Here is a 20262-nt window from a genome sequence, read left to right as displayed (position 1 = left end):
TGACATGCTGTAAGACCCCTTAGCTAACTGCAGACAACACTTGACATGCTGTAAGACCCATTAGCTAACTGCAGACAACACTTGACATGCTGTAAGACCCCTTAGCTAACTGCAGACAACACTTGACATGCTGTAAGACCCCTTAGCTAACTGCAGACAACACTTGACATGCTTTAAGACCCCTTAGCTAACTGCAGACAACACTTGACATGCTTTAAGACCCCTTAGCTAACTGCAGACAACACTTGACATGCTGTAAGACCCCTTAGCTAACTGCAGACAACACTTGACATGCTTTAAGACCCATTAGCTAACTGCAGACAACACTTGACATGCTTTAAGACCCATTAGCTAACTGCAGACAACACTTGACATGCTGTAAGACCCCTTAGCTAACTGCAGACAACACTTGACATGCTTTAAGACCCCTTAGCTAACTGCAGACAACACTTGACATGCTGTAAGACCCCTTAGCTAACTGCAGACAACACTTGACATGCTGTAAGACCCCTTAGCTAACTGCAGACAACACTTGACATGCTTTAAGACCCATTAGCTAACTGCAGACAACACTTGACATGCTGTAAGACCCCTTAGCTAACTGCAGACAACACTTGACATGCTTTAAGACCCATTAGCTAACTGCAGACAACACTTGACATGCTTTAAGACCCATTAGCTAACTGCAGACAACACTTGACATGCTGTAAGACCCATTAGCTAACTGCAGAGAACACTTGACATGCTTTAAGACCCCTTAGCTAACTGCAGACAACACTTGACATGCTTTAAGACCCATTAGCTAACTGCAGACAACACTTGACATGCTTTAAGACCCATTAGCTAACTGCAGACAACACTTGACATGCTGTAAGACCCCTTAGCTAACTGCAGACAACACTTGACATGCTGTAAGACCCCTTAGCTAACTGCAGACAACACTTGACATGCTTTAAGACCCATTAGCTAACTGCAGACAACACTTGACATGCTTTAAGACCCATTAGCTAACTGCAGACAACACTTGACATGCTGTAAGACCCCTTAGCTAACTGCAGACAACACTTGACATGCTTTAAGACCCATTTTCTCAGAGCAAGGCTGATATATGAAGTGTTAATGTGCTTTAAGAATGGTTGCTACTTTAAATAATACAAGTAAATAGTAATTAGCACACAAATAGGTAAATGCCATTATTCTACTTAACTTAAAAATAAAACATTACAAGCGAAAATCGTTGAATTGATATCCCCTGCAGAAAATAAATTTTGTGACAGACGGACGGACAGAACAACCAATTTTATATCCCTCTGCCATTGGCGGGAAATAATAAGTCATACTTAGCATTAGAATTTAACAACACCACATAAAAAGATTGATATTGTCTCAAAGATAGGCCTGTTTATAAAGCATTTTTCAGGAAAAGATGGACATTTTTAAAGAATTGGTTTCTTATATTTGACCTTTGACCTTAAGCATTTAACCTTGACTTATAACAACCTGGTCCTTGTGCAAATACTCTGTCTCACTATGATTGTAACTTCTGCCATGTTTTTTTGAAAATCATCAATGTCTAAAAATCATGCTCTGAAAAGCCTGTTAATGTTTCATCTACAAAAATTACCTTGACCTTTGAACTTGAGACAACATTCCTTTGATAGACAATGTTTCCACAATGCTTGTCACTTTTCCAGAATTATTCATTAATGCTGAACAAACTCATGTAAAAGACAAAGTGTTAGTGGTAGGTTCCTGTATTTGATATTTGACACTGACCAGTACCCTTTCCCTTTGATATGCCATAGATCATGAGCAGCCATGTTTCTTCAACATGCTACTATTCAAAATTATGCTCCAGACTAAATATTCGTGGTAGTTTTCTTACATGTCATCTTTAGCTTTAATCTGGGACACTACAGCCTCATTTTAGTGTGCAAAAACTCGGTCTCATCATACGTATCACTTCTGCCAAGTTATTTGAAAATCCATCAGTACAGTCTCAGATGCCTACCTCTTTACCACCCCCTTGCATGTCTCCATCATACAGTCATTTTGTTCAACAAAATTTTAAGAATTAATAAATTGCAAAATATCACAATGCTGCTAGAATCTTCATGCAGCTTTAAGCTGCTTTTTCAAAAAGGCATGAATCAATAGCAACAAAAAGTTCAAGCTTCTAGTGTTGCATGCAATTGAATGCATTATGATTACATCTGCCTGCAGTATCAACATTCATGAAAGCTGAAGATAATTCATTTGTCAACTCTCTAATATTTAATAAAGCTTTATAACCATTTTCAAGCCAACAATACTATGCTGTTAACATAATCAGAACTTGAAATTTACATTTTCATTTTTTTGTCATCGAAAATGTCATTCTAACCACAAGAAAGAACATGAAAATGGCATTGACAATGTTGAGTGCACTTATATTTGGTGAGTGTGAAATTTAAACTTATATTATACAAGTGTGCAATTGATATGGGAAATTAGGGTCTACATATTACTATTTGTAAATCATTGTACGCCATAAACAATTTATACCCACATAAAATAAATACAAATGTCTGAGCACAGTGTACATTTAATAGGTAGAGGACAAAAAAGCCAGTGTGTAGCATATGAAAACATGTGCAAACCATTGCCTTTAGCTTTCCACTTAACAGACCAAGGTAATAGAAATATCTTAACAACAAAGGGTGATATTGAGCATAATGTTTCATTTGTTACATTTATTATGCATGTTTGGAAGTTGGACGAATAATGATAAGAAACATAATTGTGGAACTTGATCAATAAGGCAATGGATTGCAATGATTTCACCAGCCACACCACAGAAACTATCCCAATGTAAATAAGGAGCCAGCCAGAGTACTTACCATTACACCTAATTGAGCCTTAGAAATAATACAAAACCATCTACAATACTTGTTATCCAAAGCAATACTTCTACACATGTATACATCAGACATTTTAACCAAACACTGACCGTTACAATAGCATGATCGTAATAAGGTCATTTTGAATCTAAGTCTCGTTCAGTCTGCAAAGGCTAATCAGGGATCACACTTGCCCCTAAACGGGATTTTTGCAAAGAAGAGACTTCCTATAAACAAAAAATACCAGGAAACGGCAGTCTTGTCCCTGATAAGCCTGTGCAAACAGCACTGGAATGACACTTAACGCTCATGCATTAAGCCCTGTTTTCCCATAGTGGGACTAATATATTTGTGTCCATACTGGAAGTACAATACCCTGATGGTATTGATGAATATCTGCATAGATGCACATAGAAATCCAAGCACAAAGTTAAGAAATTACTTTATCAAGTTCACAGGTGTCAGGTTAATTTGTCTGATCTATATATAGCAATAGAAACATACATTTTTAGGTGACCAGATTTCAATTTTTAGCTTCTAATTGATTAAATAAATCAGTTGTATAAAATCTAGTAAAGAATGATCAGCTATCCATTTTCATTTTGACTTATGAGTATTATTGAAATGTGGTCAATTAATTTTTACAGACATGTCCAAAATAAAAATAAATAAAATAAGATTTGTTTAAAAAAAGTTCTAACTGACAACAAAATATTTTTACAAATCTTGGGGTCAATGAGCAATGGTCAACAAACTCTAGAGAATTTGGAACTACACTCCGGGAACTAACATTCATTTGCAATATATTAGATATGTATGTTTGTGCATTGGTAAAAAAGATGAATAACAGATTATGTCATTGTGAATTGTATTTAAACGAGAGCACCGCATAGCGGGTGCCAGCGCTCGGCTGTGGGTGCAGTTTTTAACAAGAGCACACCGCCTTGCGGGTGCAGACCGCTCATCTATTTTTCTCTTTAAAGGTGAAGGGACCTATCTCAATACTTCAATCACAAAGGAGGGAGGGGTGGGGTGGAGAGAGGTGTATAGTGTGGGTGTGTGGTCATTTATTACATTTTCTTTCAAAAATGCTTCCAAAAATGCAAAAAAAAATAAAATAAAAAAATTGGGGCGGGGGGGGGAATTCTTGGGCGAGATGGTTGGACGGTCTTTCTAAAAGAAAATAATATTAATAAATATTTGTGTTTTTTAACCATGTTTCAAAACTTTTTTTTTTGGGGGGGGGGTATATAAACTGTTTGTATTTTTATCTATTTGTGTTGCAAACTTAAGTTCATAAATATGTATGCCTGCAGTGTGAGGGTGTGGTCATTTGTTAGATGATCTTTCATAGAAAAGATTTTTTTTGGGGGGGGGGGGGGGAATTCTGGGGTGGGGCGTGGGTGATGGTTTTGGTGGAGTCTATTGTGGTATGTCAGGTAAGAGTTGTTTTGTCAAAGTTTCAATCAAATCTGATCATATATAAAGAAGTTATGGCAATTTTAGCAAAATCTAATAATTTGACCTTGAGAGTCAAGGTCATTCAAAGGTCAAGGAAAAATTCAACTTGCCAGGTACAGTACCCTCATGATAGCATGAAAGTATTTGAAGTGTGAAAGCAATAGCCTTGATACTTTAGAAGTAAAGTGGATCTAAACACACAATTAACCATATATTCAAATTAAGTTACTAAGTCAAAAAAGGGCCATAATTCCGTCAACATGATCACCAGAGTTATGCAACTTGTCCTGTACTGTCACCTTATGATAGTTTGCTAATGAAAGCAATATCAATGATACTTTAGGAGTAAAAGTGGACCAAAACACAAACTTAACCAAATTTTCAATTTTCTAAGTATAAAGGGCCCATAATTCTGTCAAAATGCCAGTCAGAGTTACATAACTTTGCCTTCACAGCCCCCTTATGATAGTTAGTAAGTGTTGCAAGTATGAAAGCAATAGCTTTGATACTTTAGGAATAAAGTGAACCTAAACACAAAACTTAACCAATTTTTAAATTTTCTAAGTATAAAGGGGCCATAATTCTGTCAAAATGCCAGTCAGAGTTACATAACTTTGCCTGCACAGTCCCCTTATGATAGTTAGTAAGTGTCGCAAGTATGAAAGCAATAGCTTTGATATTTAAGGAATAAAATGGACCTAAACACAAAACTTAACCAAATTTTCAATTTTCTAAGTATAAAAAGAGCACATAATTCTGTCAAAATGCATGCCAGAGTTATCTTACTTTGCCTGCCCAGTCCCAGCATGATAGTCAGTAAGTGTACCAAGTTTGAATGCAATAGCTTTGATACTTTATGAGAAAAGTGGACCTAAACACAAAACTTAACCGGACGCCAACACCAAGGTGATGACAATAGCTCTTTTTTTCTTTCTTCAAAAAATAGATGAGCTAATAAATGAAAGTTTTTCAGAAGAAAAGCACTTTGATTTTAGAGCCTATGTTTAAGTTTTATATTAGAGGTCACAGTGACCTTGACCTAGTGACTCCAAAATGGATGTGGCGTGTAAAACAGATGAAGGTGCAAATACATATGAAGTTTCAAAGTTGCAGGACTGGTGGAAGCACTTTGACTTTAGAGCATTTGTTAAAGTTTTATATAAGAGGTCACAGTGACCTTGACCTTTGATCTAGTGACCCAAAAATGGGTGTGGCATGTAGAACTCATCAAGGCGCATCTACATATGAAGTTTCAAAATTGTAGGTGGAAGCACTTTGATTTCAGAGCCAATGTTAAGGTTTAAGCACGACGCTGACGGCGGAAGGCAGACAGCAGACACCGGACGATGAGCTGGCTATGACAATACCTCAAGTTTTCTCCGAAAACAGCCGAGCTAACAAGCGCCAACAATGCTCAAAAGAGCAACAATTGGAAAGTGAAAGCTTGATTACCTGAGTCTCCCAAGTTCTTGGATAACCTACCATACATTTACTACTATTAGTGTCAGTGATAAAATGTGTAGTTTATTCACTACTTCTGACCTGTTCGATGAGTCACGTTCTGAGAAAACTGGGCATAATGCATGTGCGTAAAGTGTCTTCCGCACAGGCTAATCAGGGACCACACTTTACACCTAAACTTGATTTTCGGTAAGGAGGGACTTCCTTGAAACTAAAAATATCATAAAAGTGGAAAGTGTTGTCCCTGATTAGCCTGTGTGGATTGCATAGGCTTATCTGGGATGACACTTTACGCACATGCATTAAGCCCAGTTTTTACAGAACGCGACTCAAATGTATTATATACTAAACTTATACAATCATTACATACCAATTTTTGACTAAGAAGCTTTTTTGCACTGATTTCTTTTTCTAGAAGCCGATCTTTCTCCTCTAGCTGTGCTCGTAACTGCTCATTCAGGTGGGGTGGGAAGAAAGAGCATTCAAATTCATATGCAGGAATAATCAAGACAGTAACGTACAGTTGTACAGAGGTTTCGTATAAGCCAAGAAGTGCAAGCATTGCAAGTATAAGGAAGAGCATATCACATCTTTATAAGTATTAAGTTAAAATAAACTAATTAAAAAATAACTATAAAAAAATAATCTGCCCAAATATAACAAGAGTGCCAAACTGTCACAAGATACGCCCCTTTGAAGGTTTTGGACACCATGTTAATGCTTGAAATGCACTAAGTGACCTAGTCTTTTACCCATAATGACCCATATTTTAACTTGACCTAGATATCATTTAGACACAACTTCTGACCAAATTTGGTAAAGATCAGATGAAAACTACTCCAATTAGAGAGCTGACACCATGCTAAATCCTTGAAATGCACTAAGTGACCCCATGACCTAGTTTTTTACCCAGCATGACCCATAATGGAACTTGACCTAGATATTGTCTAGATACAACTTCTGACCAAATTTGGTGAAGATCAGATAAAAACTACTTCAATTAGAGAAAGGACACCATGCTAAATGCTTGAAATGCACTAAGTGACCTAGTTTTTTACCCGTCATGACCCATATTCGAACTTGACCTAGATATTGTCTAGATACAATTACTGACCAAATTTGGTGAAGATCGGATGAAAACTACTTCATTTAGAGAGCGGACACCATGATAAATGCTTGAAATGCAATAAGTGACCTCGTGACATAGTTTTTGACCCGGCATGACCCATATTTGATCTTGACCTAGATATCATTTAGTCACAACCTCTGACCAAATTAGGTGAAAATCAGATGAAAACTACTTCAATTAGAGAGCAGACACCATGCTTAACCCTTGAAATGCATTAAAATGACCCCGTGACCTAATTTTTGACCTGGCATGACCCATATTCAAATTTGACCTAGATATTGTCTAGAAACAACTACTGACCAAATTTGATGAAGATCGGATGAAAACTACTTCAATTAGAGAGCAGACACCATGCTAAATCCTTGAAATGCACTAAGTGAGCCAGTGACCTAGTTTTAAACCCGGCATGACCCATACTTACACTTGACCTACATATTGTATACATACAACTTCTGACCAAGTTTGGTGAAGATTGGATGACAACTATTTGAAATAGAGAGCGGAAACTGCTGTGGGCCTGCAAAAAGGGAAACTATAATACCTTCCGTTTTGAAAAACGGGCATATAAAAATAAACAAAATTGAAACTAGATGCAACTACTGACCAAGTTTGGTAAAGATCGGATGAATACAATTTGAATAAGAGTCCGGACAAAGTGGCGCTGTTGAAAATGGACTAATTGACCCTATGACCTAGTTTTTTACCTGGCATGACCCATATTCTAACTTGGCCTAGATATCAACTAGATGCAACTACTGACCAAGTTTGGTGAAGATAAGATTTATACAATTTGAATTAGAGTCCGGACAAAGTAAAATGCACTAATTGACCCTTTGACCTAGTTTTTGACCCAGCATGACCCATATTCGGACTTGACCTAGATATCAACTAGATGCAACTACTGACCAAGTTTGGTGAAGATCGGATGAATACAATTTGAATTAGAGTCCGGACAAAGTGGCGCCGTTGAAAATGCACTAATTGACCCTATGACCTAGTTTTTGACCCGGCATGACCCATATTCGAACTTGGCCTATATATCAACTAGATGCAACTGCTGACCAAGTTTGGTGAAGATCGGATGAATACAATTTGAAATAGAGTCCGGACAAAGTGGCCCCTTTGAAAATGCACTTATTGACCCTATGACCTAGTTTTTGACCCGGCATGACCCATATTCGAACTTGGCCTAGATATCAACTAGATGCAACTGCTGACCAAGTTTGGTGAAGATCGGATGAATACAATTTGAATTAGAGTCCGGACAAAGTGATGCCTTCCGCCCGCCGCCCGCCCGCCCCCCGCCCGCCCGCCAAGGGGTTTCACATAATACGTCCCGTATTTTATACGGGCGTATAAAAAGCAGTTTTAGATAAAAAGCTTGGAAACATTTTTACAGCAGAAACCTTCAAAAAATAGATGAGCTAACAAGAGATGTGTTTGCCAGAAACACAATGCCCCCTAATGCGCCGCTTTGAAGCCATAGATATTAATGACCTTTGACATTGAATGATGTGCAGCTCCATGAGATACACATGAATGCCAAATATCAAGTTGCTATCTTCAATATTGCAAAAGTCAAGACCAATGTTAAAGTTTTGGACACACACACACAGTGACACACACATACAATGACAGACAGGCCAAAAACAATAAACCCCCAATCATTCGTTCCGGGGGCATACAAATTAAAATTATACAAGGAAGCTGTTATCTACAAAGAGTGAAGACTGCAGTCATGTACCAGTATTTGCAAGTTTTTGTGCACATCTGACCTAATGCTATATTTTTTTTATCCCAGTGACCCAGATTCAAACATTGCCCTAGATATCATCCAGATAAATATTCTGACAAAGTTTCATTAAGATTAAATGAAAAATGTGACCTCTGGAGTGGTGTTAACACACTTTAAGTTGGTAACACATACAGTAGGCCAGATAATGACGGACCTCTGGCTAGGGTGATAATAATTGCTCACTTTGAGCTTTCATGCTCTGGTAAGCTGAATATAATATAAAGTTTAGGCTAGCAAGCAAATAAATGAAACTGAAAGCACAATTGAGAAAGCAGCACAGTATATACACAAATTCTAGTAATCTGCAAAGAAACCTACTAGTCTAACAGAGTGTAGAACTGAACTTGTTTAACTAAGATGAACAACTTTAAATCCCAAAATTTAAATGCAAAACTGCCCCATCCTTAGTTAGCTTCACACAATACTTCACTCAAACATACCAAATGTCCTCCTTTTAAAAGAAGACAACATAACTATTAGGACTTACATTTTATCAGATGAGCTGTTAATGTCATAGGACCATTCTCCTCAAATACTCACTCTCATGCATATATATCTATTATGTATGATGCATCAAGCATTAGTTTAACTCATGCTATGTTTATCCAATTATTTAAAGGCTAATTATAATGCAGATAAAGTTATTTAAAAAAAAAGTTAATCAATATATCTAAGCCTCATTCTGGTAAAACAGGACCTAATGCATGTGCATGTGTCATCCCAGATTAGCTGTGCTGTCTGCACAGCCTGCATTTTCCACTTCAATTGAATTTTTGGTTTAAGTTTAAAGGTTAGTCTCTTCTAAGCGAAAATCAAGTATATACGGAAAGTGTCGTCCCTGATTAGTTGAGAGGACTGCCCAGGCTTATATAGGTCAACACTTCACGCACATGCATGAAGTCCAGTTTTCCCACAGCTTGACTCATTTTGCTACCTAAAAACATAATATCATATTCTGCACCAAGTCAACCTTTAAAAGGATTTTTCTATAGCAACTATGAAGTTCTTTATTCCTTATCCTGTTCTGCACAACTCAACATTTATAATGATGTTTTGATACCAACGATGTACTTCTTAACTTTCCAATTAGAAAAACCTAATTAGAATATACAGCCCCATACTGGAAGCCCCTGTATGTATACAAGTATATACAGCAATGTCTCGAGTCTCACCTTGTCCACCTCAGACGATGCAGGAATATCTCCAGACCCCTGAAGCATAAAAGAGATGCTGATACCTTGAACAAGTCTTAGATTGTGTTGAAAAACTACTATTTATCACCATTGTTACATATTTTTCCAAAATATTTTTGTAGGCTTATACAAAAGGTTATAATTTTCTTTTACTACTGCACTTAATGCTTAATGGAGTTTAATGCATGTGCTTGAAGTGTCATCCCAGCCTGTTTATTCTGTGCAGGCTTATGAGAAAAGAAACTTTCCGCCTAAACTGGGTTTTTGTTTAGAAGAGATTCCATGTAGATAAAAAATTCCATTTAAGGAGAAAGCGTGTCGTTGATAAGCCAGTGTAGGCTTTAAATGACCTACTTTCAATCTCAGCCAATATTTAGTTGGGACAAATGCTCTGACAAAGTTTCATGCAGACTGTCTTACAAATATGACTAATATAGCATCAACAATTTTTCCCAATAGCCATACATGTATAAGGAAAATTGCCCTGGCCACCAGCTACCATGTTTTCAACAAACTGGAAGAACTTTTGAACTCGACAGAGAAGTCAATACAACTAGTGTTCTGATTTTCTTTTATTTTGATTGCACTAAAAATTACTTTTAGAGTGTTAACAAGGCTTCACTAAAGCCATATAAGAAATAATGCCCCCCCCCCCCCCCCCCCCCCCCTAGCGGCCATGTTTTTCGACGAACCATTACCATTTTCAAACCTAGCTTTAGCTGAGCTATCATTACAAAATATTTTCTAACCAAGTTTCATAAAGATTGGAACATAAATATGACTTCTAGAGTGTTTACAAGGTTTTACTTTAGCCATATAAGGAAAAATGCCCTGCCCCCAGGCGGCCATGCTTTTCAACCAGTCAAAACCATTTTCTAACTCAACCCAGATATAATTACAAAAAAATGTTCTGACCAAGTTTCATTAAGGTTGAACTAACAAGAGATGTGTTCGTCAGAAACACAATGCCCCCTATTGCGCCGCTTTGAAACAAAAAATGCTTTTTTATTTTTTTACCTTTGACCTTGAAGGATGACCTTGACCTTGAACTTCCACCACTCAAAATGTGCAGCTTCATGAGAACACCTCTTTGAAATTTTATATATATTTTTTTTATCTTTGACCTTGAAGGATGACCTTGACCTTGAACTTCCACTACTCAAAATGTGCAGCTTCATGAGAATGCCACTTTGATTTTTTTTGGACCTTTGACCTTGAAGGATGACCTTGACCTTGAGCTTCCACCACTCAAAATGTGCAGCTTCATGAGATTCACATGCATGCCAAATATCAAGTTGCTATCTTCAATATTGAAAAAGTTATGGCCAATGTTAAAGTTTTCGGACAAACAAACGCCATATATTTGACCTTGAAGGATGACCTTGACTTTCACCTTTAACACTCAAAATGTTCAGATCCATGAAATACACATGCATGCCAAATATCAAGTTGCTATCTTCAATAGTGAACAAGTTATAGCCAATGTTAAAGATTTTGGACGGACAGACGCCATATACTTGACATTTGACCTTGAAGGATGACCTTGACCTTCACCTTTCACCACTCAAAATGTTCAGCTCCATGAGATACACATGCATGCCAAATATCAAGTTGCTATCTTCATAAGTGAAAAAGTTATGGCCAATTTTAAAGTTTTTTTCGGACAAACGGACAGACTGACTGACATACTGACTGACGGACAGTTCAACTGCTATATGCCAACCTACTGGGGGCATAAAAAGTTATGGCCAATCTTAGTTTTCGGACGGACAGACGCCATATATTTGACATTTGACCTTGAAGGATGACCTTGACCGTTAACCACTCAAAATGTTCAGCTCATGAGTTACACATGCATGCCAAATATCAAGTTGCTATCTTCAATAGTGAAAAAGTTATGGCCAATGTTAATTTTTTTTCGGACGGACTGACTGATATACTAACTGACGGACAGTTCAACTGCTATATGCCACCCTACTGGGGGCATACAAATATGACTTCTAGAGTGTAAAGATGGTTTTACTATAGCCATATAAGTAAAAATGAAATTTCATTACATAAAATGTTCTGAAAAGGTTTCATGAAGATTGGACAATGAATTTGACTTCTATAATTTTACTTTTGCCATATAAGGAAAACTGCCCGGCCCCCTTGGGACCATGTTTTTCAAACAACCGGATCCATTTTTAAACTCGTCCAAGATATTATTGGGACACATGTTCTGATCATATTTCATGAAGATTGAACTAAAATAGTGACTTAAAAGAGTGTAAACAAGGTTTTATTATAAGGTAATAAGAAAAAGCCACACCTCCTCGCGGCCATGCTTTTCAACAGACCGGAACCATCTTCGAACTCATCAAAGACATCATTAGAACAAATGTTCTTACAAAGTTTCATGAAGATTGGACAATAAATGAGACTTCAAGATATAATTGGGACACATGTTCTGACCAAGTTTCATGAAGATTGGAAATAAATGTAGCCGCTAGAGTGTTTACAAGGTAAATGTTGACAACGGACGATGGAAAAAGTCGATCACAAAAGCACGTTGAGCTAAGGTGAGCTAAAAAGTCTATTCTAAAGGAAAAATCAAGTATAGGCCGAAAGTGTTGTGCCTGATTAACCAGTGCTGACTGCACAAACAAATCTGAAACCACGTTTTACAAAACATGCATTAAACCCTGTTTTCCCAGAATGCGGCTCATATAAGAAGTGAAAGTATCATGAACCATTGTCCAGAACTGTGCTCCTAGATACATACCTGTTTGTCCACACCGTTGGACATCTGTTCTTTAAGCTTCTTCACCAAGTTCTGTTCCTGCGTCAGGGCATCATGACCAGTCTTGATAATGCCATTCAGTCGGACAATTTGTGATGCTAGATCCTTGTTTTTCTTCTGTTCTCCTGCTAGGGACACCTTTAGTTTTTCTAATTCCTACAAGTATAAGTAACAAAATAAAAGCAGATGTATCTTGAATACGCAATCAAATCAATGCAGCATAAATGCATTTAGACAGAAAGACAGTAACATTATTTGTTTACAAACTATTAATGTGTCAGACACTAATGCCGCTTGAATGGTCATTGTCGGCTTGGTTACTACTTACATGAAAATATAATACCAAGTTTGTTAACAATCTTAAAAATATATTTAAAAAATCCGACCTCATTTTGCCCATTCTTGTGTATTAACATCACCAAAATACCAATTAAAACCAATAAAACACTAGTTTCAAACATCTGAGAAGCGCTCAGTGAAAACGGAGCATAATGTATGTGAGTATAATGCTGTCCTACTGAAACTCCTAAAGAAATTTTCTATCGCCCTTCTTGTTTTCTTTTTTTTATAAATATATTTTAGCATCATCTCTAAAATTGACTTAAACTTTTATGCAGAAATTGTATATAATATGAACTTACTTTTATAACAATAATTGATATGTTGATGTTGTCAATGTATAACCTTGTTTTCATATGTATACGAGATGTATGTTTTAATGGAATAAAAAAAATGCTGTCTGCACAGGTTAATCAAAGACAACACTTTCCTATTTTATAGAATTTTTCGGTTAAAGGATTAAAATCCAGTCTAGGCTGAACGTGGCCTTCCTGATGAGCCTGTTCAGACTGCAAGGGCAACACTCCTACGTACATGCATTAAGCCCCATTTTCCAAGAAATCCTTTTTTACCCCATTAAAAATATTTTCAACAAAAAAATCACCAAATGTATGGGGGAGGTGTATGTGAACACAATACATACTGCATTGACTTCTGTAACAGCGGTGCTGGTCTTCTGGAGTTCCGTGATGTGCACAGTGTACTCAGTGGTCCTGCTCTCAGCCTGGAATAGATTACACAACACTCATTGAACTGAGATGCACTTTTGGCAAACTGGGCTTAACCCACATGAATAAGTGTCGTCCCAGATTAGCCTGAGCAATCCGTTTAGACTAGACTGATTGGTCTTTGCAGATTGCACATGCTAAACTGGTACAATACTTTACCTACATGCATTAATCCAGGTTTTCCAAAGAGCCATGCTAAAATAGGGTTCTTAGATCATTTACTCAAGAATGTTTGATAAATCCCAGCCAGGTAAAGCCATCGCCCAGTACAATTCTGCTCTACCTGTTTAAGCTGTGACTGTAGCAGGCTACACTGGTCTTGGGAGGTCCTAAACTGGCTCTCCAAGTCCAACAGTCTGTCCTTCATCTGAAAGCAGGCAGACACTAACATCAGTGATTTATTTCATGTTTCTTCTTGTTTTATTTTGGGTTTGGGTTGGGACCCTTTGGATGATGTTTTTGTCTTTTACTAAAATTGGGAAATAGTTTTTTTTATGGCTTAAAACTAATGCTTTAGAATTTGAAATACAAGTAAAAAATATACTATTTAATTTTAAATCATACAAGCAGGATGGGGAGATGAATGTTTGAAGATTTATTTTTTGGAAACCTTCAAATGTATTTATTTGGGAACAAAATATAGGGTTTGGATTGGGGCCAAATTTAGCCTAAAATTTAACAAAACAAGAGCTGTCTCCATAGGATGACATATGCCCCCTATTATTAGCATTTTTCGAAACCTAAACGCATTGTTCTAAACCTAAACGCAGACCCTCAGTTCAAGGTCAAGGTCAAAAGGGGTCAAAATGTGTGTGCGTATGCAAAGGCCTTGTCCATATTCACATGCATACCAAATATGAATGTTTCATATGAAGAGACATAGAAATGATGAGCATTTTTCGAAACCTAAACGCAAAGTGAGACGGACAGACGAACGGACTGACAGACGGACAGTTCTATCACTATATGCCCTCCTTCAGGGTCATAAGAATAACAACAACTGAACACATAATGTAAAAATTCGATTTAAAATGTTTTTTTGCGTAAAAATAGGGTCTAGAAAGCTATGTATCATGTATCATGTATCATTTAGTTTTAAAAAGGATTGATGATTTACAACATAAGCAAGATACTAATTTATTTTTACTAAAAAAGTAGCCTGCTGTTCAATATTTTGGTCCAATTATCAAGGTTTACACGTCTCCTGGGTTTTAATTAAACCCATAGGCATCAATATTGTCAACCTTTATTATGAACACACAAGCCCCACTCTGTGAAAACTGGACTAAATGCTTCTGAGCAAAGTGTTTTCTCAGACTAGCCTGCACAGTCTACACAGGCTAATCAGGGATGACACCTACGCTGGATTTGTGTTTAAAAGAGACCGCCCCTCAACAAAACCTTTAATAAAAGCGCACAATGTCGTCCATGACTAGCCTTGGCAGACTGCAGAGGCTTATCTAAGACAACACTTTATGAACATGCATAAAGCCCAATTTTCGAAGATCAAGGCTCATATGGGGCTTCTTAAGCTAAGACACCACACAACGTTAGTACCAGTATAACAGAAGGAGTCCATTTTTCTTGATTATGTTTATGAAAATGTACAATTTACAGGCACACATGCATATTGGAGAAAGTAATGCATATTGGGAACTATTATACAACAACATACAGAGTGCATGCTTGCAAAGCACTACTGACAATAAAGGTCTACTTCTACTCAAAGTCTTCTGATGCCATAACCCTTTAACCCTCAGAAACACACTTTGACACATTTTAAGTCCTTAAGAAAATCAAATTAAATTTAAGTCCTTTCTTAATATATTTAAGTTTGAAAGGCGTCATTTTCAATTCTAAGAAACTGATGAGTAGCCAACAGCATAAAACCTGAACAGACTGCGAGTTACTCACAGGGTGTTCTGGTTTAATGCTGTTTGCACATAGCCATTTTCACTTTGCTTCTGAGTGAGAAATGGTTATCTACATGACAACAGTGAGATTGGCAATGTACTTCACATGCTGCGTCTAAAAACACAAACAATTATTAACACTGCTGTTTGAAATAAGTCCTAATGCAAAATAATTACACATTTCAGGTTCCATTTTCCAAAGCTTCATTCTCTGCAAAATGTAAATACTTGGAACATTATTACAGTCAACGGTCAACTGCAGACAACGATCAGTTTGGATTACCCCAGACGAAAATTACATTTGAGAATAACTGTAAACTGTCCATAACGGCCAACATCCAGTTTATTTCACCCCGCAAGTCATTTTTGACAACAACGAGTTTCGAAAAGTAAGAACACAAACGAAACAGGTGCACAAGACAGTAACAATGTGTATTAGTAGCAATTATCAGCAAACATGCCGGACGTCCCGATCTTGGCGGGACAGTCCTGCTTTTGGGGTGTTTGTCCCGGTGTCCCGATGTAACACTATTTGTCCCGACATTCGAACAGAACGATATATACGCTCTTTAAGTTCACAATAAAATTCCCTATTCAAGCTCTGTCTGGCTTTAATTACCATCGCTAATCCCTTTATTGCCCCCTATTAACAAACCATATCTACTAGTCGAGTCATCCAGAGTTGTTTTTGACACAATATCAGCGATATATCGGCAAATTATTGATTTTATCGGGCATTCACACCAGGGTATTTTTATGATAAGGGTCGTTAATTGCTAGGGATAGATGCATCGTAGTGCATTAAGCAGATTGCTTTTGTATTTCATGGCCCAAATCAAGTCCAAAGATACTATTATTACGCGGTATTCAGTGTATTTTAAGTCAAACTAATCGAGCGCTGACCAATACCAGAGACATAAATTTACTTTCGTTTTTGGCTGATTTTCAGAAAATAATTTGTACATATTGCAACAATCTAAATTTAGAGTTAATAGATGATTGGTTGAATAAAAACAGTGCTTGATGTGCGCACATCCCGTTGAACGTTGCTTTAGTCACAAATGGGTTCATCTGCATAGTGCACATGTTTGTTTACTTCCGGAAAATGGAGAACGTCTGTGTTCATGCAATTCTTAACACATTTATCATCAATATTTGCCAGAAATTATGCGGTTTTGTAAGTAATTAGCTGATTACTGACTTCAGTTAAGGTGGCATGATTGATCGTTTTAGGTGTCGTGCTTTTTGGTCAAATGTTCCGACATTTTTAATGGACTGTCCCGATTTGGACCTGAAAATTTCTGGCATGTATGATTATCAGCAGTCATAACGACAAAGCATGAGGGCGTGACAAAGTCAATAGATCTTTATAACTGATAAGGTGTTAAAAACACTACTAATCTGGCAAGTGTTGTTTTAAGAAGGCGATAAAAGGATAAATGATCATCTATTAAGGAAAAAACAGACAATGAATTGCAATTTTTATAACAAACTAAATTTTTACAATATTTTGGAGTCTTTTCTTTTTAATGAGAACGATACAGTTATACTGTATTTTTGGTTTTTGACAGCAAATCCGCTTTTATACTTGTTCGGGCATGACGTCAATGACCCGTGAAAAATATCTTGCGATTAATTTAACCCAAACTGTCGGATTAACTGAATGAACGAGATGCATGAGTAAACAAAAATACTATCATTGATAAAGTAATAGATTTAGTTTTAAAATAGTTATGAAATTAACTCAATTTATAAGATATCATTATGTGTTATTCAATAAAAATTACTATTGTGCTAAGTTATCAGCAATGAGCCTTTGTATTGCACTGTGTGCAAACTTCTGGGTGGGGTTACAACATAGCAATACTACCAACATACCAACCATCTAAAAATAGCGATCCCAGAATAGTGGTGACTTGTCAACAACGGTAACTTTTGTCATTTCCTTTGACTGACCGCTGTTCTCAGTTTTGACTGTGTATGTTATTTTGATGACACTTAAATAAATCAAAATGAAGTTTTGTTGTGACCAAACCATTTTTCCTTTTATGTTAAAGTTTCAATAAGGTGACAAACACAATATCACAGTTGTACACAATTGAACAAGTACTACAATTTTCATTTGATTTTAACATGACCTATTTGTACCCTGCAAAACATTCTTTAACTCTTCATAAGGCTTCATAGACACTCCTTACCTAACAATAATCCAGTACGTAATGCATGCCATTTTCAATTTGGTCTACAACTATACCACCACAAGTTGGATGTTGGGTTAATTTTTTTCATGAGCAATGCTCTGTGAATATGGGGCTTAATCCATGTACGTGAAGTGTTATCCCAGATTAGCATGTTCAGTCCGCACAGATTAATAAGGGAAACATTTTCCAACTAGACTGGATTTTCTTATTGAAGAGACTTTCTTTAACCCTTTGCATGCTGGGAAATTTGTCGTCTGCTAAAATGTCATCTGCTGAATTTCTAAAATTAGCATTTTCTTTGATTTTTTCAAAGAATATTATCAGAATAGCAAACAGTTTGGATCCTGATGAGACGCCACGTTCTGTAGCGTCTCATCTGGATCCAAACTTTTTGCAAAGGCCTTCAAAATTCGGTTCCTGCACTGAAAGGGTTAAACAAAAAATGACGTTAAAACGGATAGTGTCATCCCTGATTACCCTCTGTGGACTGCAGAGCTTAATCTGGGACAACAATTTACGCACATTCAATAAGCCCCTTTTTCGTGAAGCAGCTCATATCATAGAGATGATGGAGAAGCCTGATATTTACACACTTAACAGTGCACAGTTCCATCCCAGAAATGTGATGTACAATTACCTCATCTACAATCGTGGATAAACTTTTCTCAACACATCTGTATGCAAACCCAATATCCAAAATATCCTACAATTAGACATGCAAAATAGCGTTTCATCGGCAGAAACTGTCTTCAAGATTGTGGATAAGAAAAATGATTAAAAAATAATTATTAATATCTATTAAACGAAGAAACTAGAATATCTCTTTTTTAAAATCACGAATAAGTTCAAACCAAAGTAAAATGATAATAATATACAGTAGCTTAAATAAAAGCAAAGGGTCAAACAAATTAAATGCATGCAAACAGTATTTTCTCCTTATCTGACTGAGAGTTTTAACAAAACATGGATTCCCTGTAGAATTTCATGTTCTGAATCATAAATATATAGACAGTTTAATGTCTGTATTTTTATACTGTGTCGTGTTATTTCATACTATTTACATGCAACAGATGTTTAAAGATACAAGAGGCAAGCAATGTGAATGCTGTGTGTGAACACGACAGTTTGAACATGCATAAACACTACCCACCTCTTGGCTGTCAGAGCCTGATGATTTTGCACTGGCATGTTCATTTTTCAACTGAAAAGGAGGAACAACAATAAGAAAAGTCTTCCAAGACTTGTGGCATGACATCTGTTACCCCTTAACAAACAGATACATAGATATAAATTTCAATTCATCCATAATCCCTTTGAATATCAAATTTAATTAAAGAACATTCTTACTAGATTCAAGTTTTTGAGGCTTCATTTCAAAAGGTCACATACTGATGAGCCACGAACAGCATATAACCTGAACAGCCTGAAAGTTACTTAAGGCTGTTCTGGTTTTATGCTGGTTGCATACAGACATTTTCACTTTGCCTCTGTGTGGACAAGGGTTACTAATCTCTTAGCTGTGTAATTACGTTCTCTTGTTCATGATTAAATATCAATGAGATAAATATTTGTCTATCTTTACCAAACCAAAGAGGCATATATAATAATTAGTTGCTTATAAGGAGGCCAAATGCTAACCAACCAATAATACATTTTAAATTACTCAAAAGTTATAAAATACCGCTGCTCAAAATTGTCTTCAGCAAAATTGTCCTTGCCTTGGAACATTCCTTTTATTATGCTATTTAAAGGGTATTTGTGATGAAAAGGTTCAAGCCGAAAACAATTTTCTTAAGTAAATATTTAACTTCAGAAAAACATATATTCTTAAGACATATTGGTAACTTTGAGCCCTGGGCTAATGTGAGCCCTGGGAACATTAGGCTTAATGCATGGTTGAAACATGTTGTCCCAAATTAGCCTGTGCAGTCTGCACGGGTTTATCATGGACCATACTTTTCCCCAAGTCCGGATTTTCATTTAGAAGACTTCCTTTAAAACACAAAATTTCATAAAAGCAGAGAAGTTGTCCCTGATAAACCTGTGCAGACTGCACAGGCTAATCTGTGACGACACACTTAGGGCATGCATTAAACCCTGCTTTCCTAAAGTGAGGCTCTGCCAGATGACCACCCACCTGTGTGAGCTCCTCCTCCTTAGCCGCCAGTCTCTCCTGCCACTTCTTCTCCTCTGCCTCAACACTGTTCTCTAATTGTGTTAACTTGTTCTCCTGACAACCACAACAAGTAACAATGTAAAAATGAGCATTGTTCTGGTATAGCTGGGCTATATGCATGTGCATTGAGTGTCGTCCCAGATCAGCCTGTGAAGTCAGCACAGGCTAATATGGGACAGCACATTATGCTTTACTGGAATTTCTT

The 20262-nt window shown here is 36.8% G+C and overlaps 1 protein-coding gene across 9 annotated transcripts in view; it reads right to left on the bottom strand.

Annotated features, from left to right (window-relative positions):
• Positions 1 to 20262, bottom strand: part of LOC127873198 (ribosome-binding protein 1-like) — a 67248-nt gene that overhangs the window by 14336 nt on the left and 32650 nt on the right. For 6 of the 9 annotated variants that reach the window (XM_052416943.1, XM_052416942.1, XM_052416949.1 and 3 more), the window contains 8 exons: positions 20019 to 20111; positions 19032 to 19082; positions 14051 to 14134; positions 13683 to 13763; positions 12683 to 12856; positions 9898 to 9936; positions 6172 to 6249; positions 2880 to 2897 (listed from right to left, as the gene is read on the bottom strand). In XM_052416943.1, the coding sequence (XP_052272903.1) occupies positions 2880 to 2897; positions 6172 to 6249; positions 9898 to 9936; positions 12683 to 12856; positions 13683 to 13763; positions 14051 to 14134; positions 19032 to 19082; positions 20019 to 20111 (618 nt within the window). The remainder of the gene's footprint in view (positions 1 to 2879; positions 2898 to 6171; positions 6250 to 9897; positions 9937 to 12682; positions 12857 to 13682; positions 13764 to 14050; positions 14135 to 19031; positions 19083 to 20018; positions 20112 to 20262) is intronic. The other 3 variants (XM_052416945.1, XM_052416946.1, XM_052416948.1) reach the window with 3 other exon arrangements.

This window comes from Dreissena polymorpha, chromosome 3 (genome assembly GCF_020536995.1).
Source record: "Dreissena polymorpha isolate Duluth1 chromosome 3, UMN_Dpol_1.0, whole genome shotgun sequence".
In the NCBI taxonomy this organism is placed as follows: Eukaryota; Metazoa; Mollusca; class Bivalvia; order Myida; family Dreissenidae; genus Dreissena; species Dreissena polymorpha.
This window is presented reverse-complemented; position numbering and strand designations above follow the sequence as displayed.